The following is a 24032-nucleotide window of genomic DNA, read 5'->3' on the forward strand; positions in this document are numbered from 1 at the left end:
TGGAAACACAAAAGACCCCGAATAGCCAAAGCAATCTTGAGAACGAAAAAAGGAGCTGGAGGAATCAGGCTCCCTGACTTCAGACTATCAGTGTCATTGTTGTCTATGAACCAGGGTTCATGGAATAAAAGGCTGCCACAGAATTGGGTTCCCTAGGGTCAATAGGATTGAAAAAATTCCATGATATTAAAGGCCAAGTAGCTGTACTTAAACATCAAAGGCATAATTACTATAATAGGCAATAAGATTAGAAGGGTAACCAGGGTGCCTGGACCCAGGGATTTGGAGTAATTGCTAGTAGACCTTTATGTTCCTAGGGATAAGATAGATAGTCAGCCTGCAAAAGTAATACTTGACTTTCATATTCAGAAAAAATTAAAAGCAGGTGAGTAGCAGGCTAAGATCAGCAACCATAATAGAAAATCATAATCCTTTGTTGAGTTTCTGTATCTGAGATAGTTCTCAGACCCAGACCCACTGCCTGAGGGGGAAGCCTGATCCCTCTTGAGGAAAGACCCTGAAACTCCATTATAAATATATACATTAACTCTTCAGTTCTTCCCCTAAAAAAGCCTATGACCCTTTACCCAAACCTTTCAAGGGCTGTTAGATACAGAATTTAAGGTGACACTGATAACAGGGAACCTAAATGCCAACATGGCCCTGTCAGTAAAGTGGGAGCTTAAGGAGGTCAGGGGATAAGTGGAGTCCTGGTACAAGGCATCTCCAGGAGGCTTGCAGGCCAGCTTATGGTTACTCTCCCAATATCTGAGTGCATAACTAGGATGGATATACTTAGTTATTGAACTTTGTATTCCTAACATTTCGAAAGAGGTACAGCACAAATTTGGTCCTTAATTTTGGAGGCAGCAGATACCACATGGGGTATACTGTTCCAAACCATTTATTGAGTGACTCAGAAATTTCCCAATTACAAGTAGGGTCCAAAGCAAGAGAAGACTCTACGGCAGCTTCAGGCAGTGGTACAAGCTTCCTTGTATCTACGTGACCCGACAGATTCAGTGGTGCTAGAGATATTTAACAAAAGAGTGGCAACTCAGAGATCTGAGATTCTGAGTCAAGACATGACTTCTGCTACAGGGAACCACCCAGTGTTTGAAAAACAGTTTCTGTTATATTCCAGGGTCCTAGTAGAGACTGAAAACCTGACCCTGTGACATCAAGTGACTGCAACTGGAAATGTCAAAACATCTAAGTTACAAGGTGAGCTTGCACGGCAGCAATTCATCATGTGATAGAAATGGTACATACAGGATGGAGCCTGAGAAGGTCCAGGAGGCACAAGTAAATTTTATAAACAGGTAGTCAGATTCTCATGTCACTACCCTCTGTTGCATCAGTGAGTCTCTATCAGTCCACACCCACGGCTTCATGGGATGTTCCCTGTGACCAAGTGATAGAGGAAGAAAAAAATCTGAGCCTATTTTAAAGATGGCTTGGCTCAATATGTTGGTACAGGTGCAAATGGTCTGCTATTGCATTATACCCCATTCACAGGTAGCCCTAAAAGACGGTGATGAAGAGAAACTCTCACAGTTCTCAGAGCATGGAGGAAGAACTAGCCTAACATAAGGTTATATATGCTCTCTTGTGCAGTGGTGAATTATTAGGCTGATTTGTCGGAGGCCTAGAATGAGCAAGATTATAATATTTAGTATAAAGAGATTTGAGGAAAAGGCATATGTAAGTACCTAAAGGAATAGAAACAAATATGCACAGCTATATGTCTCACACTAACGTCTATCATAAAGCATCTATCACTGAGTAGGCTCTTAAAAACCAGGCAGACAGGATTCTCCTCAGGTAAATGTCAGCCAGTCTCTATTCTTTTTTTTTAATTAATTTTTATTGGAGTATGTTTGCTTTACAATGTTGTGTTAGCCTCCACTGCACAACAGAATGAATCAGCCATACACATACAGATATCCCCTCCCTTTTGGACTTTCCTCCCATTTAGGTTAAGCCAGCTTCTTTTCTTGACACCTCAGTGCTAGTGCGATGAACGCATGAATATAGTAGCCTTGTTGACAGGTATAGAGACTATACATGGCCCTAATAGTATTGGCTGCTTCTCACCAAACTGACATAGCTACTGCTTCTGCAGAAGTTCTGACTTGTCAGCGACAAAGACCAGTACTAAGCATTGGGAAGGGTATCAATCCTCAAGGACACAGCCAAGCACTTAGTGGCGAGTTTATTACATCAGATCTCCCCACCCCCACCCCACAGAGGAGGAAGCAGTTCATCCCTACAGGAAGCATCTCCTATTCTGGATATGTGCTTGGCTTCCTTGCTTATAGTATATCTTTCAGGATTATTATCTGAGAGCTAAGATTAGTTTGGGACAACATCCCGCATGGTTGAGAGTTGTCCTACAGGATGTGGTATATGCATTTAGCCAATGACCAATATAGGGTGCTGGGTACCAACAGCTAAAATACATGAGGCTGGAAACCAAGGAGGGGAAGTAGGAATGGCTCCTCTCACCATCATACCCAGTAACAGAAATACTTGCAGAATTTGTGCTTCCTATTCCCATGTCCCTAGGCTCTATGACATTTTTAGGTCTTGGTTACTGCTAAAGGTGGGAGAAAGAAAATCACTTCTAGTAGGGGACACAGTAAGAGTCTCACAAAACCTATAGCTGTGACTACCACCTGTTCACTTTGGCTCTTTATTCCAGAAGATCAGCGCTTAAAGAAAGGCACTGTTTATACTGGCAGGGTAATTGATCCAATTATCATGAGCACCTAGGATTTTTGGTAAATAATGGAGAAAAGGAGGAGTCTTTCTAGATCATAACATGTTCACTGGGATTCACCTTATACTTCCATGCTTGGTGATAGCACCGAATGAAAACTTGTAGCAACCTCAGCCTGACATGGGAAAAGCTTAAACTCCTCAAGGTTGAAGGCCTGGGTCTCCCCGCCAAGCAAATAACTTATACCAGCAGAAGTGTTTGCTAAGGGTAAGGAATGTAAAATGGGTGGTGGAGAAGGGACCTGATGAATGTGTTATGGCCTTTGGACCAGTTGCAGCAAGGGACATCTGCTTGCTACACTAACTCTCTTGCCTTAACTCCTTTTGAAAATTAGCAGCTGGCCGTGACCTTAAAGAACTGGTGGTAGAATGGACTTTACACACGGCAAAAAATGTATCTGAAAGGTGCAAGTCATAGACTACAGCAGATAGTTTTGGTGTACTGTGCCACTTCCTTTGATTTCAGCTGCAGAGGTGCTGGACAGTTCCTACACAGGCCAGGGTACCCCTCAAGTGCCTGCTGCTAACTCACAGCTCTCTCCAAAGCCCCAGGAGCTAAACCCGTACTGAATGACCAGACACACAGGGAAGTTAATTCCCCTGAGAGCCACCCTCAACCGATGAGTGAAGCGATATAGTGGATAAATATGTCAGCCTTCTGTCCCAGCAGGGAAAATTTTGATATGCATTCTACACGGCTCCTCAGAGAGTCCTTAGTGAGATTGAGTCCCAATTGATCAAAGAGGTAGTCAGATCAATAATGTATCTTCTAATGGCTTTTCCTTCTTATGTTTGTCAATTTCTCTGGCTCCCACAATCACCTACCAGGTAAATTACCTGATTCAGTCTCTGCTTTCAAGGCAGGTTGATAAACCAGTTAGCTGCCGGTTGATCATGATGTTTATAGAAAAATTTTGCTTTGTTAATAAAGGAGAGACTAATAATATTTTTGGTGGATGAAGTCAACTAAAATTCAGAAACAAACAGTTATTAAACATTTGTTATGGATTGTGCACTTTAGAAGGTATTCAATACTATTTTCAATTGATTGATGTGACAGAGATGAGTTTTCTGAGCTCAAGGGGAAGGAAAAAAAATAACAAAGAGGTTAAAAAGAGAAGGAAGCACATAGCAAGACATCAATGAATGACAATCAAACTCATTTATGGTGATGTCTACCAGCTTGTAGCCATCTGGATTTATCTGGACAGATTCGAAACCTGACTTAGGATTATACTGTGTACCATGCTTTGGGTTCGTTAAAAGGTGAAAGTGAAGGTTGGGACATGATTGATTTGTGGTATATCCAAATAAATGTAACAAAATTATGTTCTAAAAATACAAGATAATTCACCATGTAATATGTGAGAAATATAAGAAACCCTCAAGATCATTTGGGCAATGTCTTTGCTTTAAAGATGAAAAAAAAAGAGGTAGCTTAGTGGCACAATCAGGCCTGGACTATCAGGATTCTGATACTCTTTCCAATTATACTTGGAGCCTTGCATTAAGAGAAGAGTGGTCATTTGAAAAATGTTTAACACAAAATATTTTCTGTATTTGTGTGAAGTCTTACACAGATCTACTGTGTTTATTGATTCTGCTGGAGTTCAGTTGCTGGTAGACAGTCTCTGTTGATTCCAAGTTCCTTATGCAACTAAGCCTTGTTGCATGACCTTAGATTAAGTCCCATTCAAGTCCTGAATGTTTCTAAGAGGATTAACAATGTGATGCAGATGAGAACAAAAGGTTCCTTGGAGATCACCTGGCCAACCCCACTTGTCATGCATTTTTGTAGATATTTAATACCATTTTTTTTTTTTTTTGTGGTACGCGGGCCTCTCACTGTTGTGGCCTCTCCCGTTGCGGAGCACAGGCTCCGGACGCGCAGGCTCAGCGGCCATGGCTCATGGGCCCAGCCGCTTCACAGCATGTGGGATCTTCCCTGACCGGGGCACGAACCCGTGTCCTCTGCATCGGCAGGCGGACTCTCAACCACTGCGCCACCAGGGAAGCCCTAAAACCATTCTTAATTTACTGGCTGATTTGATCTCTATGACTCTTCTGGCACAAGTGGGATGGAGGAGAAAAGAAAAAAGAACATTTCCTCACTTCTTCTTTCAAACCTCAAATCCAGATGTTCTCTATAGTTAACGATGACCTGGGGTAGAAAATGACTGTTTCACCTCCACAAAGGAAGCATTCAAAAAATGCTTGTTGGTTGATGGAACAGCATTCTCTCATTGTTCTCTAAAATGGATTTCCCATAAGTAGCAAGGATGTCTTTCACTGAAGAAATCAGTGTCCACTTTTTTTTCTATTGTGCTAAAACATGCATAACATAAAATTTACCATTTTAATCATTCTTAAGAGTACAATTCAGTGCATGAAGTTATTTACATTGCTGTGCAGTCATCACCACCATCCACCTCTGGAACTTTTTCAACTTCCCAACCTGAAATTCTTCATTCTCACCTCCTTCCAGTCCTGGCAACCACCATCCTACTTTCTTTTTTTAAAATTGAGATATAATTGATATATAACTTTTTTATAGGAATATAAAAAAGTAGGAGATATCCTACTTCCTGTATCTATGAATTTGACTACTCTAGGTACCTCATATAAATGGAATCATACAGTATTTGTCCTTTTGTGACTGGTTTATTTCGCTTAGTATAATGTCTTCAAGGTTCATCCATATTGTAGCATGTAGAAATTTCTTTCTTTTTAAGGCTGAATAATATGCCTTTGTATATATATTCCACATTTTATTTATTCATTCATCTGTTGATGGACACTTGGGTGGCTTCCACGTTTTGGCTACTGTTAATAATGCCCCTGTGAATATTGGTGTACAAATATTTACAAATATGTCTTTGAGTCTTTGCTTTCAATTATTTTTGATACATCCTCAGAAGTGGAATTGCTGGATCATATATTAATTCTAAATTTAACTTCTTGAGGAACTGCTATACTGTTTTCCACAGTAGCTGCATCATTTTATATTCTTACCAGTGATGCACAAGGGTCCCAAATTTCTTCATATAACACTTGTTACTTTGTTTGTTTTTATAATAACCATTCTAATGAGTGTAAAGCAGTTTTTTGATTTGCATTTCCCTAATGGTAAGTAGTCTTGAGCATCTTTTTTTTTTTTTTTTTTTTTGCGGTACGCGGGCCTCTCACTGTTGTGGCCTCTCCCGTCGCGGAGCACAGGCTCCGGACGCGCAGGCTCAGTGGCCATGGCTCACGGGCCCAGCCACTCCGCAGCATGTGGGATCCTCCCAGACCGGGACACGAACCCGTGTCCCCTACATTGGCAGGCGGACTCTCAACCACTGTGCCACCAGGGAAGCCCTTGAGCATCTTTTCATGTGCTTAGTGACCATTTGTATATATTCTTTGGAGAAATGTCTATTCAAGTCCTCTGCCTATTTTGCAGTTGTGTTGTTTTGTTATTGTTATTGTTGAGTTATAGTTCTTCATAAGTTCTGGATATTAATCCCTTAGCAGATATATAATTTGCAAATATTTTCTCTATGGGTTGCCTTTTGACCCTGTTGGTGAAGTCCTTTCATGCACAAAAGTTTTAAATTTTGATGAAGTCCAATTTACCTGTTCTTTCTTTTGTTGCCTGGGGTTTTGGTCCACTAAGTTTTGAGTATGCATCTTGATCCTCATTTTAAAAAAAATTTTACCATTTAAAAAATTTGAAGTATAGCTCATTTACAATGTTGTGTTAGTTTCAGGTATACAGCAAAGTGATTCAGTTATACATATATATAAAATACATACGAAATTCTTCTGAAAAATAATATATATATATATATTTTTAGATTCTTTACCATTATAGGTTATTACAAAATATCGAAGATAGTTCCTTGCACTATACAGTATGTCCTTGTTGTTTACCTATTTTACATATAGTAGTGTGCATATGTTAATCCAAAACTCCTAATTTATCCCCTTCCCCCCACTATCCCCTTTGGGAACCATAAATTTGTTTTCTATGTCTGTGAGTCTGTTTCTGTTTCGTAAATAAGTTCATTTGTATCATTGTTTTAGATTCCATATACAAGTGATATCATATGATATTTGTCTTTCTCTGTCTTCACATAATATGATAATTTCTAGGTCCATCCATGTTGCTGCAAATGGCATTATTTCATTCTTTTTTATGGTTGAGTAATAGTCCATTGTATGAAACATTCCATTCCAGTCCTCATTTTACTTCTTAACTTTAGGTACTGCTGCCTGGGGTTAATCTAGGTTTCCTGGAGCCTGAAGTATACACAATTTGGGAAGTTTAATGGAAAAATACAAAAAATGTTATCTTTATAAATTTTTACTAAATTTTATAATCATGGCATCACTCGTGAGGACACCTCCTGGAAGGAATCACGTGAGCCTCATTAGCTTCATCATTAATTGGTCTTTACAGTGACCATTACCACTTTCTTCTTCCCTCCTCCCACCATTTCTAACAATTCAGAAAGTGTGTAGGGGATTTGCAAGCCTGTGCGACATCACTGCAAATATAAATCATAGTTGAGAGATCAGTGTATGGAAATATTAGCATAAGAAATGTCTAGTTAGAGAATACCAGAACAGAGATTCTCTGATAAACAGCTTTAAACTATTGTTTGGTAAACCAGAGAGAACTGGGGTTTAAAATATCTAGGTCATAATTCTAGCTCTAACTGGTTTTTAAAATCTGTGCAACTCAACCTTTCTAATCTTTAATATGTGTAAAATAAGAGACTTGAAGTTCTCTTCCAGCTCTAATCCTCACAATTACTTTTACTTCCAGCCCATTCCTCTACTTGCTTTCAGTGACTGTTCCCCTGCATCAGCCTCTACTCCTGCTGTGCCCAAATTCTGCATTAAAAGCCCACTTCTCAGGTATCATTCCCTTGGGCCTGATGCTTCCATCTATGGATTACAACTACTTCTCAAGGATAAGTTCTATCATGTCATAGATGACAACCCACCTAGACAGATGCTTCTTTTCACATACCGATGGCTTCTGGTCTTCTCACGTAAGCAATACTTACCTTCTCTTGTTGTATTCAAATTTGATTACTCTTTTTTCTTTTTTTTTTAACATCTTTATTGGAGTATAATTGTTTTACAATGGTGTGTTAGTTTCTGCTTTATAACAAAGTGAATCAGCTATACATATACATATATCCCCATATCTCCTCCCTCTTGCGTCTCCCTCCCACCCTCCCTATCCCACCCCTCTAGGTGGTCACAGAGCACTGAGCTGATCTCCCTGTGCTAAATGTGATTACTCGTATTACCTCTCCTATTCTATATTCAGTTGCAACTGAAATCTCCACTTAGGCGTTCCACAGGCATCTCAAAGATAACACGTTCTACCTTGAATTTATCACCTTCCCCCACCTCTTCCTCCTTCTCCAGTCCCTGTCTCAGGGGCAGCCCCTGACTACTCTCTCCTCCTCAGCCCCAGTGTCCTTTCTATTTTAACTTATGGTTGTTTCAGATCCATCCATTTCTTTTATTCTCACTGCCATATTTTAGGTCACTGGTCCATCCTCTCTTACCTGAGTAAGTGCAATAGCCTCCCAGCTAACTAGTCTCCATGTCTACAAAGTTGCCCACGTAACCCATTTTCCACAGTCACAAGAGTTAACGTTACTAAACTGTGAACGCGATTATTTCAGTCACCTGCTTAAAGCCCTTCAGTAGGTCTTCATTGCCTTTAGAATAAAGTCCCAACCTCTTTATCAAGGCAAATAAGTTCTCCCTCCCGAATAATCTTGCTACATACTCTGCCTCATATTTCGACATCCCATCAAACCCTTTGCTTCAGCCATATCATACCACTTGCTGTTCCCTAGATGGGTTATGCTCTCTCTCATCCCCAGGGCTTTGCCCTTGCTGTCCTCAGAGCCAGAAGTCCACATCTACTATCTCTCTTAATCCGAAGAACCCATCCTTCAGGAGTCCATTCAGACATGACCTTTTCACATGTGGGAAGCCTTCTCAACACTCCAAGGCTGGGTTAAGGGCCCCTCTCGTGAGTTCCTTTAATTAACACTTACCACGCTGTATTGCACTTTATTACTTGTCTGTCTTTCCCACTAGACTGCTAACAGAGACTGATTCTTAGTCATCACTGCAGCCTCAGCACCTGGCACACAATAGGCTTTTGAGAAATATTTCTGCATAAACCATCTCACGGGAGATACAGGTGCTAAACAAAGATTTCTTGCCTAACTAGCTTTTCCTCTTTTCTCTCTTATTGCACAACTTCTTTACTGAATTTTTTAAAAGTGTGATTCTGAGTGATGGGATTATGAGTGTATTATATTAGACTTTATATTTCTATGTATCATTCATAATTAAATAGAATTCTGTATCAGATGACCTGTTTTATCCCACTGTGGTCAGGTAGAACTATTTGATTCATGGAATGACACTGGGTGTCTACTGAGCAGAGTATTTAGGAAAAGGCTCCTCCTGGGCTATGCTGTATAGCAATGGCAGGAACTCTTGTGATGGGGTTCAGAGTGAACTACTAGTGGACCAGAGTTGCAACCTTTAACTCCCAAGTTAGACTGCGAAGGGGCTGATAACACTCTTCAGAGGATGCACTTGAGGGATGAACAAGATTGGTGACTCAGTTGAGGCTACATGTTGGTCTTATTTCCAGTCCTATATTCTTTCCACTATATCATAGAGACAAAAACAAAAAACACCTTCTTTGCCCTAGCAAAAGTTAGCTATAAAAATTTAGGGAAACTTAGGAGCATTTGGAGCAAACACACTTCTGCATAGAATACAAAGGACACAAGGGTTCTAAAATGATTGTGAATATTCCATGCCTAGAATTTGATGAAATAACCCACCTTCTAATTCTCTTTAATTTCATTTAATCATTAGAGCTTAAGAAGGGAGCAAAATTTGCATGATATTTGTTTCTGGCTATCTGCTCCATTCAGGACCTTGGAACTAGACAACTTCTTTTCTGAAAGTTCTGTTAGAGGGAAGGCTGAGTACTTAGCATCTGGGAAAAGAGGTAGCCAATTTCAAAATTCCTTTCTGGAATTCCAACAGTTCCAGAAGTATTTCAAGATCCTATTTGACCTTCATCTTGTACGTTTAGATTTTGTCACAAATACTTTAATATGGCCCCCAATCGGATTTGTTAATAATATCAGATTTATATGGTGGTTAGTTGCATGCTAAAGAGAAATTACATATTATAACAGGAGAGGATTCAGTCCTGCAAAACTGCATGACAGCATATTTTTTTTAAATAGGCACGATTCTATATTTTTAAAGTTTGTGTTAAGAATGCTCTAAAATGAATGATTTACTTCAACAGAGGACACTACGTTAAAAAAAAATTATTTGACCTGCAGAAGTGGAGATGTTAGGAGAAAATTAGTAGGAAATAACACATTTAGTAAGGTGAAAATGCACAAGTAATGACACATTTTAGCCCAGCTCCAAATCCTTAAGGACATCTTGTTCAGCTTCTGTTTTTCCCTTTACTTGCAGCCAAGTAGATTTCATATATAATTGTCTGGGGCTCCATTAGACTGGGAAGAAGTAGTGGTGCAATGCTGTACCAATTGACTGATGAAATGTGTCCTCTCCACATAGACACTTGGTGTTGAATGAGGGACAGTGCCTGGCACGTAGTCGGTCAGCCTAAGACACTCTAACAATCATGTTTGTGTGAGTTTGGAAGGAAGGGTCTGGGTAGGGGGTATCGGATTCCCCGCGACTTCATTACGCACGTCTCCGGTGCTGAGGCCATCGTTGGGAGGGAGCGGGATGTGAGTTTGCCGCTTTTCTTGGGGAAGAGCCACTTGGGCCCAGCGCACGCGATGATGCACGTGGAAAGGCTCGGTAAATCGGCACGCGCTCTACACACCGAAGGTGACCACGGCCCAGTTTTTTCTGGCACGCGCGCGGGACACGGGGCTTACCACGAGCCGGCCGGAGCTCGGGGCTCCCCGCCGCAGGGGTAGACACTCGCTGCGAGCCCCGCAAGAGGCACCCGCGCCGGTCGCCGGGCTGCGGGGCAGGCGGCGGCGCGGGGCGGAGCTTGGCTGCGGGGAAATGACGTCTCCACCCCGCGCGCTCCGCGAGCCCTGGTAACGGCGGCTCCGCAGCTCCCGCGTCCTCCTCCAGGTCCCCGCCTCCCCCCGCAGCAGCCCGCCCAGTCTCCTCCTCCCTCCGCACCCCACTAGGCGGCTGTCCCTCTGGGTGTCGGGTGGCAGCGGGACCTGCGGGGCCAGGCTGCCCACGTCTCCCCTCGCCAGGCGCGAGCTGAAGAGAGGGTGAGAGCGGATAGGGCCCGGGGCCGCCGCCGCACCCCGGGCATTTGCAAGCGTCAGCCCCGGCTCCTGCGCCCCCGTCGCCGTTGCTCGGCGGGCCGCCCCCCGAGCGCGGGCACTGGTGCCCCGGCCGGGGTCTGCCGGGAAGATGGCGACCCCGGGCATGAGCTGGCAGCAGCACTATTACGGCGGCTCGGCGGCTGGGGCGGCCAAATTCGCGCCCTCGCCGGCCGCCGCGCAGCAGGCGGGGCACTGCATGGACTATAGCCAGGACTTGCACCTGAAAATGAGCAAGAAAATCGCCCAGCTCACCAAGGTAAGGGAGCGGCTGCGGGGTGGGCACTGCGGAGACGCCGCGCGGGGCCCACCTGCCTGGTTGGGAGGCTGCGCGCCCTGCGCCCGGGGCGAGTTGAAAGGGGGCTGTTTTGGGGAAGCAACAGCCAGAGGCTTACCTCCTGTAACCGTTCAAACTTCGGTGCAACGCCGGTGACGTTAATTTAAACTAAATTAAACCCGACAGCAAAGCTGGGTTTATGGGACTTGCCCCCCGCTACCCTTTTGGGGTAAGCCAGCACAGAACAAATTAGGATCTACTTCTTTTACGGCACAATAATAAATCACTTTAGTTTTGCTCTCGTGCATCTGCCAAGGCTCCACGAGGCTTTACTGTAACTGTATAAAGTACAGTACCGTATTTACCCAATATGATCCGGAGTCTTCGAATTCCATCAGTATCTTTCACTGGTTACATAGTTAAGGGGAGAATAAATCCTGCTGAGCGATGTAGGAGGATAAAACATACCTAGCGTGCCATTTTCAGGATTTAATGAGTCATTCTTTATACTGACAGAATGTCAAACAAGGCTTTTTAGATGAATCATGTGTCTGCATTTACTTAAATGTTTCAATCTATCAGAAGATAATTTTCAAAGGGCAAATACGCCCGCAGATTTGGCCAATTGTAGTTTAGAATCGTCTTTGGATGGTGAGCTTTTTTTCTGCTTAAGGAAATGTTGATAATGAGAAACAGTTGGTATCTGTGAAGCAGGAGCAACTTAGATCAATTACATTGCTCTCTTTAGACCTCAGGAGCAATCTTTCAATACCCATTACGTGAGAAGTGATTCGTGGTTTCTGAAAGCTAGTAGAAGTGATAGACCTTAGTTTAGTGTTTAAGTGGAGTTGGCTAACCACTTGTTAGGAGTGTTGGTATGTGAAGAGAGGCTGGCATTGTGGGGTTTGCTACTAGATAACCTCTGAAGTCCAACTCTTTCAGCTCCAAGCAATTTTGCTTGTTGGTGTTTGTTTTATGTCAGCACCATCTCAGAGGTTGCTACGTGTCCAGTTTTTCCTTTTTTTCTTTTGACTGAGGGTCCCCAAATTCGGAGAAGGGAAGGCCCAAGAAGGAACAGTAGTGTACCATCAGAGCATTTACACATTTGGGAGCTAAAAGCCAGGCTTTCTGAGATCATGTTTGGTCTTTAGAATACTGATGTCCAGAATGAAGCACATGTATATTTATTTGTTCTGATTTTCTCTTATAGTGTGTCCAAAACATCCATTATTTTTGTTTTAGGTTGTAACCCTGTAGGGCCCTGCTGTAAGTCATAGAAACACTCAGTAAGCTGGTAGTGGAACTGTGTACAATTTAACAAATGAAGTTTCTTTTCTCTCCAGCAAACTACTTTTCTTTTTACTTATACTTTTTCAATTTCCTGTTCTTTTATCAGAAAAAAAAATCACAACTGTGAAATGTTGGAGTACTACTAGAAGTGGCAATCACTTTCTTTACACTACCCACCTCAAACCTAACAAAGCAGGAGGCTGCCCTCTTGCCAGCGCTCTCATCACGGCTTGAGTGCTGTATCTAATCTTCCCTGAGTATTACTGGACTCTGATTTAGTGTTTATAGTTACAGTCTCTAAACACTCACGCCACCCTCTCTGCTAAGTGCCTCAGACATTTAATCTCACACTAGAGTTTCTCAGCCTCGACACTACTGACATTTTAGACTGAATAATTTCTTGTTGGGAGTGGGCAGGGCTGCCCTGTGCACTATAGGATGTTTAGCACCATCCCTGGTGCTACCTAGCAGCTTCTACTTGTAGTCCCCACATGCATACACAGTAGTGACAATACACATGTCTCCAGGCCAATTTATGTTGCCAAATGTTCCCAGGGGAGGGAGGGGCAGGTGGAGAACCGCTGATTAACACTGAAATATCCCACCCTGTCTCTTAATCTCTGTTACTAAGACAATGCAGGAGAATGGAACAGTCTGATAATAGGGCTGTGTTTCAGCCAACACCCTTCAGTTTCTGAAACATACAATAAGACCTGCTTGCTTTAGGTACCAACTTGGAAACTGTCAGTTTTATAGTCACATATACTTATGGTAAATACCATAAGAATGATATCATGAGTAATATATTGACTGATAGAAATTTTACTGCTATCTGCTTTACAGAGTTTTCACTCATGAAGAGTTTATTAATAAATTCACACCAGTAGAGGTTTGTTAATAGAACTATGTTTGGAACTTGGCAATAGCTTGTATTTCAAAATTAGACATTATAAAGGTAACCATTAAAATAAGATTTTATTTCTTTTGGAAATGAGTCAGCAGAACTCACCTCTTCAATGTTATTGTTAGCATGGCTTGGGAATCTGACACACTGTCTTGAGTTAAAACTCCTGCTCTACCATTTTTTTTTTTTTTTCCTGTACGCGGGCCTCTCACTGTTGTGGCCTCTCCCGTTGCGGAGCACAGGCTCCGGACGCGCAGGCTCAGCGGCCATGGCTCACGGGCCCAGCCGCTCAGCGGCATGTGGGATCTTCCGGGACCGGGGCACGAACCCATGTCCCCTGCATCGGCAGGCGGACTCTCAACCACTGCGCCACCAGGGAAGCCCCAGTTGTTGCACTTTTGATATAGTTTAGTCCAGTTATCACTTACGGATGTAACTAGTATAAGGTTGGGTGTAAGGTTGCAAAGAGCAGGAACAGTTGCTTTGTGTTCTCTGTGCTTAGCATCAAACCATTCTTAAAAGTCTTCTTTTAATATCAAACTTATGTGTCTCCTCCCAAGAACTGCCCTGACCAACCTGGGCCTTTTTGGGTTTGCCTTACTCTGAATTACTGTAGCATTTATTGTCTGTACTTCTTATTTGTTACTTAATAATACACATTTGCACACCATTTATTGTGTTTATAAATATACTTTGTTTCTCTAATTTGGCTGTAAGTTCCTCAGCTGTAGAGACTATATATTTCATGTAACCTTAATATGAATGTTTTGCACGTAGTGTTTTAAAAGCTTAATAAATATTTATTGAAGATAATGATGTACCACGTAATTTTGTTATATAGTAGAGTAAGTCAGTAAATATTTTTCAGGAGTTGTATCTGCTATTCTTCTGGATTAATGCTAGATCATTTCAGCTGAGTTAAATTACTCTTAAATATTTAAATATTTGGCTTCCCCTTAAACTGCTTCAAAAAGCTATATATTATTTTATTATTTTTGATGCAAAAATAAAAACATAAAGCACTTTGTCTAAAATATAAATATTATTTATCATTTCAAAAGGAAGATAATTTATATGCCAGATTCTTAGCAAATATGCAAAAATAGTCTTTTGATCATTTAATATTAACTCTGCTTTTACTATATTCAAAACCTGAATGTGTTTATATAATACCAAAACCAGTGAAATTTTCAAACAATTCTGTTTTCTCTATGTTAACTTCAACTGATTTCTCACTAGTTGGTTTGTTTGAATTACCTAAATACTGTTTCATAATAATATTTAGTTTTGGTTATGACTTGGATTGTTTCAGCTTGGCATATACCAAACGTAGCATCTTTTTTTCCCTCCTTTGTTACATTGCAGCTTTGTCATTCTATTATGCAGCAGCTTAGGTGTAATCTTTTGGTCATAGCTGAGTGGTTTGAATTAATTTCCTGTGTTTTACTAATGGGCACAAAAGCATGATATGCTATTAATCAATTGTCTAAAAACTTATAAATTGACTGCCTTTATAGTTAAAAGGTTTAGAGCTGGAAGAAACCATAGATTCTTACCAGCCTAACCCTCTCATTTTACAGGTATGGAAGTTGAGGGTGTAAAGTCATTTGAAGACTATATAGCTTGTCAATGGCAGATCTTGGATTCGAACCCAGGTCTCTGGAATGGTCTAGGAGAGGGGCAGCCATACTAGCAGGTCTCTTTTTGCTGTGTATGCCTTCCTTCTAACTAATATTACCCACTCAGCTCCTAAGAGGCCACGGAATTTTTTCCCCATGTTGGAACTATGTTTTGCTTACCATTTGAATCACAGACCTGATGAGAGTGAAACCCACCTGCCTCTTCCATACTGCACAATTTCTGGATATGTGGGTTGTACAGTTTGTGACTGTGGCTTTGGTAGATTTGTAACAGCTATTTTTTTTATATTCTCAGATAAATGTCATAATATTTTCATGTTTTTATTAACAGCTTCAGTCGTTCCAGACTTTAAAAATTCTTTAATTAGGTTGATTTAGATACTGTCATACTTGGTGTCAAAGTTACTACTATGTGATTATTTTAATTATTTTTCTTTTGACTGCTTGCTTTCTTAATTGGATTGTTGGCTTAAGTCCCATTTCTGAGGGCAGTATGTTGGAAGTTTTCCAGTTTTTCTCCCTCTGACCCCTCTCTGTCTTATTTGTTTATGAAAATCTTGTGCTGTCTTCTAAATTGTCAACCTCTTAAAAAGTAGTATGAAGGATAAGGGTTCAGCAAAATTTGATTGAAACAATTTGTTTATTTTAATTAATAAGTAAATTTCTATGCTTTCTTAAAATTATGAGTATTTCTGAAATTTTCATATCTTAAATTTGAGATGAGAATGGAGTAACCTGGGTCTGTAAAGCCAGTTAACTTCCAAATGACAATAGGAGGTAATGGGGGTGGGGTAAGAGTGGTAAAGTACTGTTATTCTGCCCTTTCAATTTATGTTATGAGATTAAAAACCTCTTTTATCTGTGAGCAAATAAACTTGAATATTATGCCATGAAAATGGGATTGATGTGAATAATAGAAATGCCTTTTTTTTTTTTTTTTTTTGTGGTACGCGGGCCTCTCACTGTTGTGGCCCCTCCCGTTGCGGAGCACAGGCTCCGGACGTGCAGGCTCGGTGGCCATGGCTCACGGGCCCAGCCGCTCCGCGGCATGTGGGATCTTCCCGGACCGGTGCACGAACCCGTGTCCCCTGCATCGGCAGGCAGACTCTCAACCACTGCGCCACCAGGGAAGCCCAATAATAGAAATTCTTAATTCCATATTTGTTTTTTCATTGGAGAAAGTTTCTATTCTTCAGGCTACTTTTGAATGAAAACAACAGTGAGTCTATTGGAATTGGTGTCCCCCATCCCTTTTGGGAGACAAACACCTGAGGAGAGATGGGAGAAAATTGCTAACTGAATTCAGTGTTTTTTTTTTTTTTTTAAATAAAAACTGTTTTATAAATATGTGGGGAAAATACTACTTTCAGGTGTGCTCTGAGCCATAAAGGTTTTGTTTTTTTTTTTTTACTTTAACTCCATAACTTAATGGTCCTTTAAAATATTTTGGAAAATAGTCTCTGACTGTCAGTCAATTAATATATAGAAATGAATTTTGGAAACACCAATCTTTGCAGGTTGAGGATCACCAGTTATAGTCAGTTAAGTTTGGTATACTTAACATTTGAGACCAGAGCAAATATTTTAGAAAATAAACCTTTTATTTTTAGCGTTCTATTAAACTACAGCAGTGAGTACTGTCATTTGTAGGCCTCAAACTTATTTCATTAATGATTACATCTTTCTTTCCTACCAAAACTTTAACAAGAATGTATAAAAAGTAGTGAAGTTGAATATGTGAAAAATGTTTGTCCTATATCTTTTATTACTGTCATTTTGAGATATAAAGGGAGGCTGAGACTACCAAAGGACCTATAGTGGATGGAAAAACAAGACTTAGTGATTAACCATAATACTTGGGATTTGGATAATAGACTCAGCTACGCGGTAACACCTTATTTATTATAAGGGAGATAGTATTTTAATGACTTTTAAAAATTACTAATCTGTATTTCTTTATATGTACATCTCTGTTTTGAGGTTTAAGAAGGTTTGAAAATAAAATGTTGGTTCATAAAGTGCATTACTAATATTTAAATTATCAATAAAATTGCTAATTTTAGTAAAATATACAGATAAATCCCTATTCAAAATTGTTGGATAATGAATTATTTTAGTTAACAAGAAGTTAACCATAGGGATTAATGATTTTCTACCTTCCAAAATAATATACTTACATTCAAGTCATACCATTCATAAATTATGTAGAGTCCTTTATCACTTCCAGATCCTTGTTGATAATCAGTATATTTACAGATTAGGCCAGACATATACCAGTCCTTTGCCAAATGCTGAAACTTTATTTGTGAATAAATTGTTACTTTCTTTTTTTTTTTTTTTTTTTTTTTGCGGTACACTGGCCTCTCACTGTTGTGGCCTCTCCCGTTGCGGAGCACAGGCTCCGGACGCGCAGGCCCAGTGGCCATGGCTCAGGCCCAGCTACTCCGTGGCATGTGGGATCTTCCCAGACCGGGGCACGAACCCATGTCCCCTGCATCGGCAGGCGGACTCTCAACCACTGCGCCACCAGGGAAGCCCTACTTTCATTTTTTATTTGCCATGTCTCTCTTCCTTATAAAATGAAGTGCGGAGTTTGGATAGTTACATACTCTAGATATTGGGCTTTCCTGTTGGAAAGATTTTGTTTATTCTGCTGTGTGTCTGAGTGTTCACAGGTATTTGCATTTTTCATCCTGTTTCTCCTTAAGCACAGTCTTAACAGAATCTCATTTCTTTCAGAAAACATTTCATAACCAAAACACTAAATAGTGTTCTATTCATTTTTTTTTCTTTTTAAAATTTTTATTGGAGTATAGTTGACTTACAGTGTTGTGTTAGTTTCAGGTGTGGTGTACAGCAAAATGAATCTGTTATACATATATATATATATATCTCCATTCTTTTTTAGATTCTTTTCCTTTATAGGCCGTTACAGAGTATCAAGTAGAGTTCCCTGTGCTATTCAGTAGGTTCTTATTAGTTATAAATTTTATATATAGTACTATGTATATGTCAATCCCAGTCTCCCAATTTATCCCTCCTCCCCCCTTGCCCCCTGTCTGTTCTTCGATCTTTTGCCTAGTGAAGCACTATGTAAACAAAGTACAAGTAATTTTGAGAGGAAGTTGTGTATTTGTGTATGTTTAATATAATGATCTACTCAGAGCAACAAGAGAAGATATACTTAAATATGACTAAAATAGAGCATGTACATCTAAAAGGTTGGTAAACTTTTGTTGACTGTCTAGTCCTTGAAAGATACTGTGCTGGGCACTATTAATTAATACTATCAATTTATAGTACCGTTTTTAGCCTATATATTTTTCTCATTTTTTTCTGTAGACTTTCTTTTTAACAGCACGTTCTTATTAGTCATCATCTTTATACACATCAGTGTATACATGTCAATCCCAATCGCCCAATTCATCACACCACCATCCCCACCCGACCACAGCTTTCCTCCCTTGCTGTCTATACGTATTTTCTCTACTTCTGTGTCTCAGTTTCTGCTCTGCAAACCGGTTCATCTGTACCATTTTTCTAGGTTCCACATATATGAGTTAATATACGATATTTGGTTTTCTCTTTCTGATTTATGTCACTCTGTATGACAGTCTCTAGATCCATCCACGTCTCAGCAAATGACCCAATTTCGTTCCTTTTTATGGCAGAGAAATATTCCATTGTATATATGTACCACATCTTCTTTATCCATTCATCTGTCGATGAGCATTTAGGTTGCTTTCATGACCTGACTATTGTAAATAGTGCTGCAATGAACATTGGGGTGCATGTGTTTTTCTGAATTATGGTTTTCTCTGGTTATATGCCCAGTAGTGGGATTGCTGGATCATATGGTAATTCTATTTTTAGTTTTTTAAGGAACCTCCATACTGTTCTCCATAGTGGCTGTATCAATTTACATTCCCACCAACAGTGCGAGAGGGTTCCCTTTTCTCCACACCCTCTCCAGCACTTGTTGTTTGTAGATGTTCTGATGATGCCCATTCTAACTGGTGTGAGGTGATACCTCATTGTAGTTTGATTTGCATTTGTCTAATAATTAGTGATGTTGAGCAGCTTTTCATGTGCCTCTTGGCCATCTGTATGTCTTCTTCGGAGAAATGTCTGTTTAGGTCGTCTGCCCATTTTTGGATTGGGTTGTTTGTTTTTTTAATATTGAGCTGCATGAGTTGTTTATATATTTTGGAGATTAATCCTTTGTCCATTGATTCGTTTGCAAATATTTTCGCCCATTCAGAGGGTTATCTTTTTGTCTTATTTATGGTGTCCTTTGCTGTGCAAAAGCTGTGAAGTTTCATTAGGTCCCATTTTTTAATTTTTGTTTTTATTTCCATTAGGAGATGGATCAAAAAAGATCTTGCTGTGATTTATGTCAAAGAAGTTTCTTCCTAGTTTCCTCTAAGAGTTTTATAATGTCCGGTCTTACATTTAGGTCTCGAATCCATTTTGATTTTATTTTTGTGTATGGTGTTAGGGAGTGTTCTAATTTCATTGTATTACATGTAGCTGTCCAGTTTTCCCAGCACCACATATTGAAGAGACTGTCTTTTCAACATTGTATATCCTTGCCTCCTTTGTTGTAGATTAATTGACCATATGTGCGTGGGTTTATCTCTGGGCTTTCTGTCTTGTATGTGTCATTTAAAGCTTGTGTTTCCTTATTAATTTTATGTTTGGATGATCAGTCCAATGGTGTAAGTGAGGTGTTGAAGTCCCCCACTAGTATTGTGTTACTGTCGATTTCCTCTTTTATAGCTGTTAGCCTCTTTTATAGCTGTTGCCTTATGTGTTGAGGTGCTCCTTTGTTGGGTGCATGTATATTTATAATTGTTATGTTTTCTTCTTGGATTGATGCCTTGATCATTATGTAGTGTCCTTCCTTGTCTCTTGTAACATTCTTTATTTTAAAGTCTGTTTTGTCTGATATGAGAATTGCTACTCCAGCTTTCTTTTGATTTCCATTTGCATGAAATATCTTTTTCCATCCCCTCACTTTCAGTCTGTATGTGTCCCTAGGTCTGAAGTGGGTCTCTTGTAGACAGCATATACATGGGTCTTGTTTTTGTATCCATTCAACAAGCCTGTGTCTTTTGGTTAGAGAATTTAATCCATTCACATTTAAGGTAATTGTCGATATGTATTTCCTATGACCATTTTCTTAATTGTTTTGGATTTGTTTTTGTAGGTCCTTTTCTTCTCTTGTGTTTCCTCCCACTTAGAGAAGTTCCTTTAGCATTTGTTGTAGAGCTGGTTTAATTCTTAATTCTCTTTCTGGAAGGTTGCCTATCTCCACTTCTTTAGTTGTTTTGGGGGGTTTTATCTTGTTCCTTCTTCTGGTACATAGCCCTCTGCCTTTTCATCTTGTCTGTCTTTCTGTGAATGTCGGTTTTGTTCCACAGGCTGCAGGATTGTAGTTCTTCTTGCTTCTGCTGTCTGCCCTCTGCTGGATGAGGCTATCTAACTTCTATAGACTTTTGAGAAAATGTGACCAGAATAAAGTAGGTGAACATTTTAATCAAGAGATTAGTTTAATATGACAAATTTTAAATGTTTAATTATTGGCAGCTTTTTCTGTTTGTTTTGTTTTGAGTAGAATATATAATTTTCTTAGAGAAACTATGCTAATACCTTTCAACTTCTTCTTTAATAAGGCTTTTAAGAATAATTTAAAGAATAAGGTTGACACATTCTCTGGTTACAAACCTTTGTAATGACCAGGGGTAAAGGGGATGAGGGAAATTTCGGTTTTTTGAGTCCCAGGAGTTAATGGGTATGTTTTGGGTTTCGGTGTCTCGGTTGTGGGCCAGAGGGTGACGTTCCCAGAGCCACTGGCCCAATAAGGCAGCAGTGCCTGCCACACGGGTCAGAGGTGTGGTTCAGTGGGTTGGACAGACCCCAGTTTGAATTTCTGTTTCACCACTTACTAGGCTGTGACCTTTAGTAAGTGTTTTAACTTCTCAGAGCCTCAGCTTCATCATCTGTAAAATAAGAATAACAAAGCTTATCTCATAGAATTACTGTAAAGATGAAATAAGGTAATTTGTGTAGGAGAGGAGGTCAATAAATGTCGATTTATACCCACTCTCCAGGCCTCTCCCATTTGGTTCAGCCTCTGCTCTAACGTATTTGTTTTTGTATATATTTTCTCCTCTGATGGGAATATATTCTACATTATTAGGGACCACAGCTATCAAAAGTAAAGGTTGGACGGACAATAAAATACATTTGACTCTCATTATTTGAGATAGTTATATTCTATGAAGTTATATAGGGGAAATACGGGGTTATGGTCCTAACACCCTGTGGTCACATTTTCATCAAGCCATCAATACATAACCTTGTTTTAGGTGTATTTCTGTTTAATGGCACTTTATTTAATACATATTGTTGATTCATTAACAGAGTATTCACAGCAAACAGCACTATAATTCATGCCTGAATAAAGCTTGTCTAACATATTGTGTTAGATTTTGAGGTTACATATAAATTTTAGCAAGTAGCCGAATTTGGAAATATGGAATCCATGAATAACGAGGATCTAGTGTATCTAAAAATGGATGTGGAACTTTGCATCTGCTGTTTACTTAGTCCTGCTCTGGTTTGTCAGATGTTGTCATGGGCCTGTATGACTATGACTCTTATTACACCCTAAACACCCTCATGTGAGTGTGAGTTTGACTTAATGTTTCCCTAAATACCCTTAGATGAGACGGCTGGAAGGGATGGTGGGATGGGAATACTCATCTTTTGTGTGAGTTGCCAATCACCTAGCAGCCACCCTGCAATCATAAGCATGGGATAAAATTACAAACAGATTCTCTCCTTGTATGTAAATTGTAATCTACATAATCTGAACTTGGGTCTACAGTATTGCCCTAGGTCAGAAAAAGGAAATGTATAAATTATTTCATGGCATGGAGTGAACCCTTTAAAAATATAATGTTGACTTATTTTAATTTAAGTAAAACAAAGTCTTATTTTTTATAGTCATCATTTGCTTAAAATGTTTGCAGTTACAGTTACTTTCTTTCCAGCACAAACTGTCAGTGTGGGAGTCGGTTTTGTTAAAAGCCTTTGTCTAGGCACCTAAAGATGACTAGAAATCTTTTACTCACTGAGACAACAGCACAATTGGTTGGATGTTTCTGGGTTGACTTCATGCAACATACAGAAAACTCTTAAAAACTATTTATTCAAAAATAGAATGTCTTTGGCAGATAATTAGTCTTACTGGTTTCTATTCTGACATATATCTTCCTTAAATGACCTAGAAGAATGTGCACTTTCAATGTTGTTAATTGTAAGGTATGTTCAGATCGGTACAGGCTTTCTTGTCCCAATCTCCTGGTGATAATCAGAAAATACTGGTGAAAAAGGAGCCCAGGTAAGACTACTCTGTGGTCATGAAGGAATTAGCAAAGTTAACTGCTGTAGAAAAAAATAAGAATTTGATCTGAAGCCAAGCCTGTCGCTTTAATATTGCTCTTTAGGACTCTACATATTTTTAACCTTCAATCCTGCGTCACACTTGCTATTTGTTTTCTCTGTTTGTATTTCTGGATTGTGGAGCATCGCTAGAGCAGATTCTGGGACTGGACCATGGCAGAATACTGCCACCCTCCCCCCACCTCCAAGACGTCCCCGTCCTAATCCCTGGGACCTGTGAATGTGTTACATTACATTTACGGGTATCATTAAGTTGAGGATCTTGAAATGGAGATTATCCTCGGTTATTTGGATGGGGCAGTATAATCACAAGGATTCTTCTGAGCAAAAGAGGGAGGCCGGAGAGTCAGTGTGAGAGTGATGGGGTGTGAGAAAGACTTGACAGCCATTGCTGGCACTGAAGATGGAAGGGGACCACGAGCCCAGGAACGCATGACCTCTAGAAGCTGGAAACAGCAGGGAAACAGATACTCCCCAAGAGCCTCTTTTCAGACTTCTGACCTTCATAGTTATAAGATTAATAAATTTGTGTTGCTCGAAGTCACTAACTTTGTTATAAATTGTTACAGTAGCAACAGGGAACCAGTGCATGGACTTCTATTGCTCTACAACATCATGTAACCCAGTGGTATCTAATCAACATCACGTAACTCAGTATGGCTGCGCTGTGCCATGTGGCTGTCTCTGAATTGTCCACACTTGTATCCTCTCCTCTTTCTGTATACACATTGAGTAGGTAAGCTACTTTCTATTTTACTAAAACTGAAGACTATCAAGCCTGAGTTACTTGTGTACAAAGACTACAGAGTCATCTAATCCTTGAGAGAACTTCCTCCTGGTCCTGCCACCTTAACTCCTGTGTATGTGCTGTTTCTCTGTTTCTGAAATAGATCACACTTGACAGGGACAGATGAGAATCAAGGAAACTAATTGGGAGTCTATTGTAATATAGTATTGGTGAGAATTGTGAGGGCCTGAATTAGGACTATGGTGAGAGAGGGAAAGAGGTGATTTGGGAAATCTCAAATATGAGGGGCAGATTGGAGAAACGTTTTGGAGATAAAGTTGTAAAGATTTTATGACAGTTTATTGTAGGGAAGATTGAGGATAACAGGTCTCTGTCACATAGTAAGTACTCAAATAATGGTTAAATGAATGAATGAGCAACTAGATAGTTGTTGATTGATGTAAACTGAGATAGGAATATAGGAAGGACATCTATTGTTGTGTAACACATTACCTCCAAATTTAGCATCTTAAGACAACAAATGTTTATTATCTCCCAGTTTCTGAGGTCC

The 24032-nt window shown here is 40.0% G+C and overlaps 1 protein-coding gene across 1 annotated transcript in view; it reads left to right on the top strand.

The window, feature by feature from the left end:
* Positions 1-11244: 11244 nt before the first annotated feature.
* Positions 11245-24032, top strand: part of FAM184A (family with sequence similarity 184 member A) — a 113567-nt gene continuing 100779 nt past the window's right edge. Inside the window, exon 1 of the mRNA XM_024759063.1 lies at positions 11245-11412. Coding sequence (XP_024614831.1) covers positions 11245-11412 — 168 coding nt within the window. The remainder of the gene's footprint in view (positions 11413-24032) is intronic.

Source organism: Neophocaena asiaeorientalis, unplaced genomic scaffold, assembly GCF_003031525.2.
Source record: "Neophocaena asiaeorientalis asiaeorientalis breed wild unplaced genomic scaffold, Neophocaena_asiaeorientalis_V1.1 scaffold5, whole genome shotgun sequence".
Classification (NCBI taxonomy): domain Eukaryota; kingdom Metazoa; phylum Chordata; class Mammalia; order Artiodactyla; family Phocoenidae; genus Neophocaena; species Neophocaena asiaeorientalis.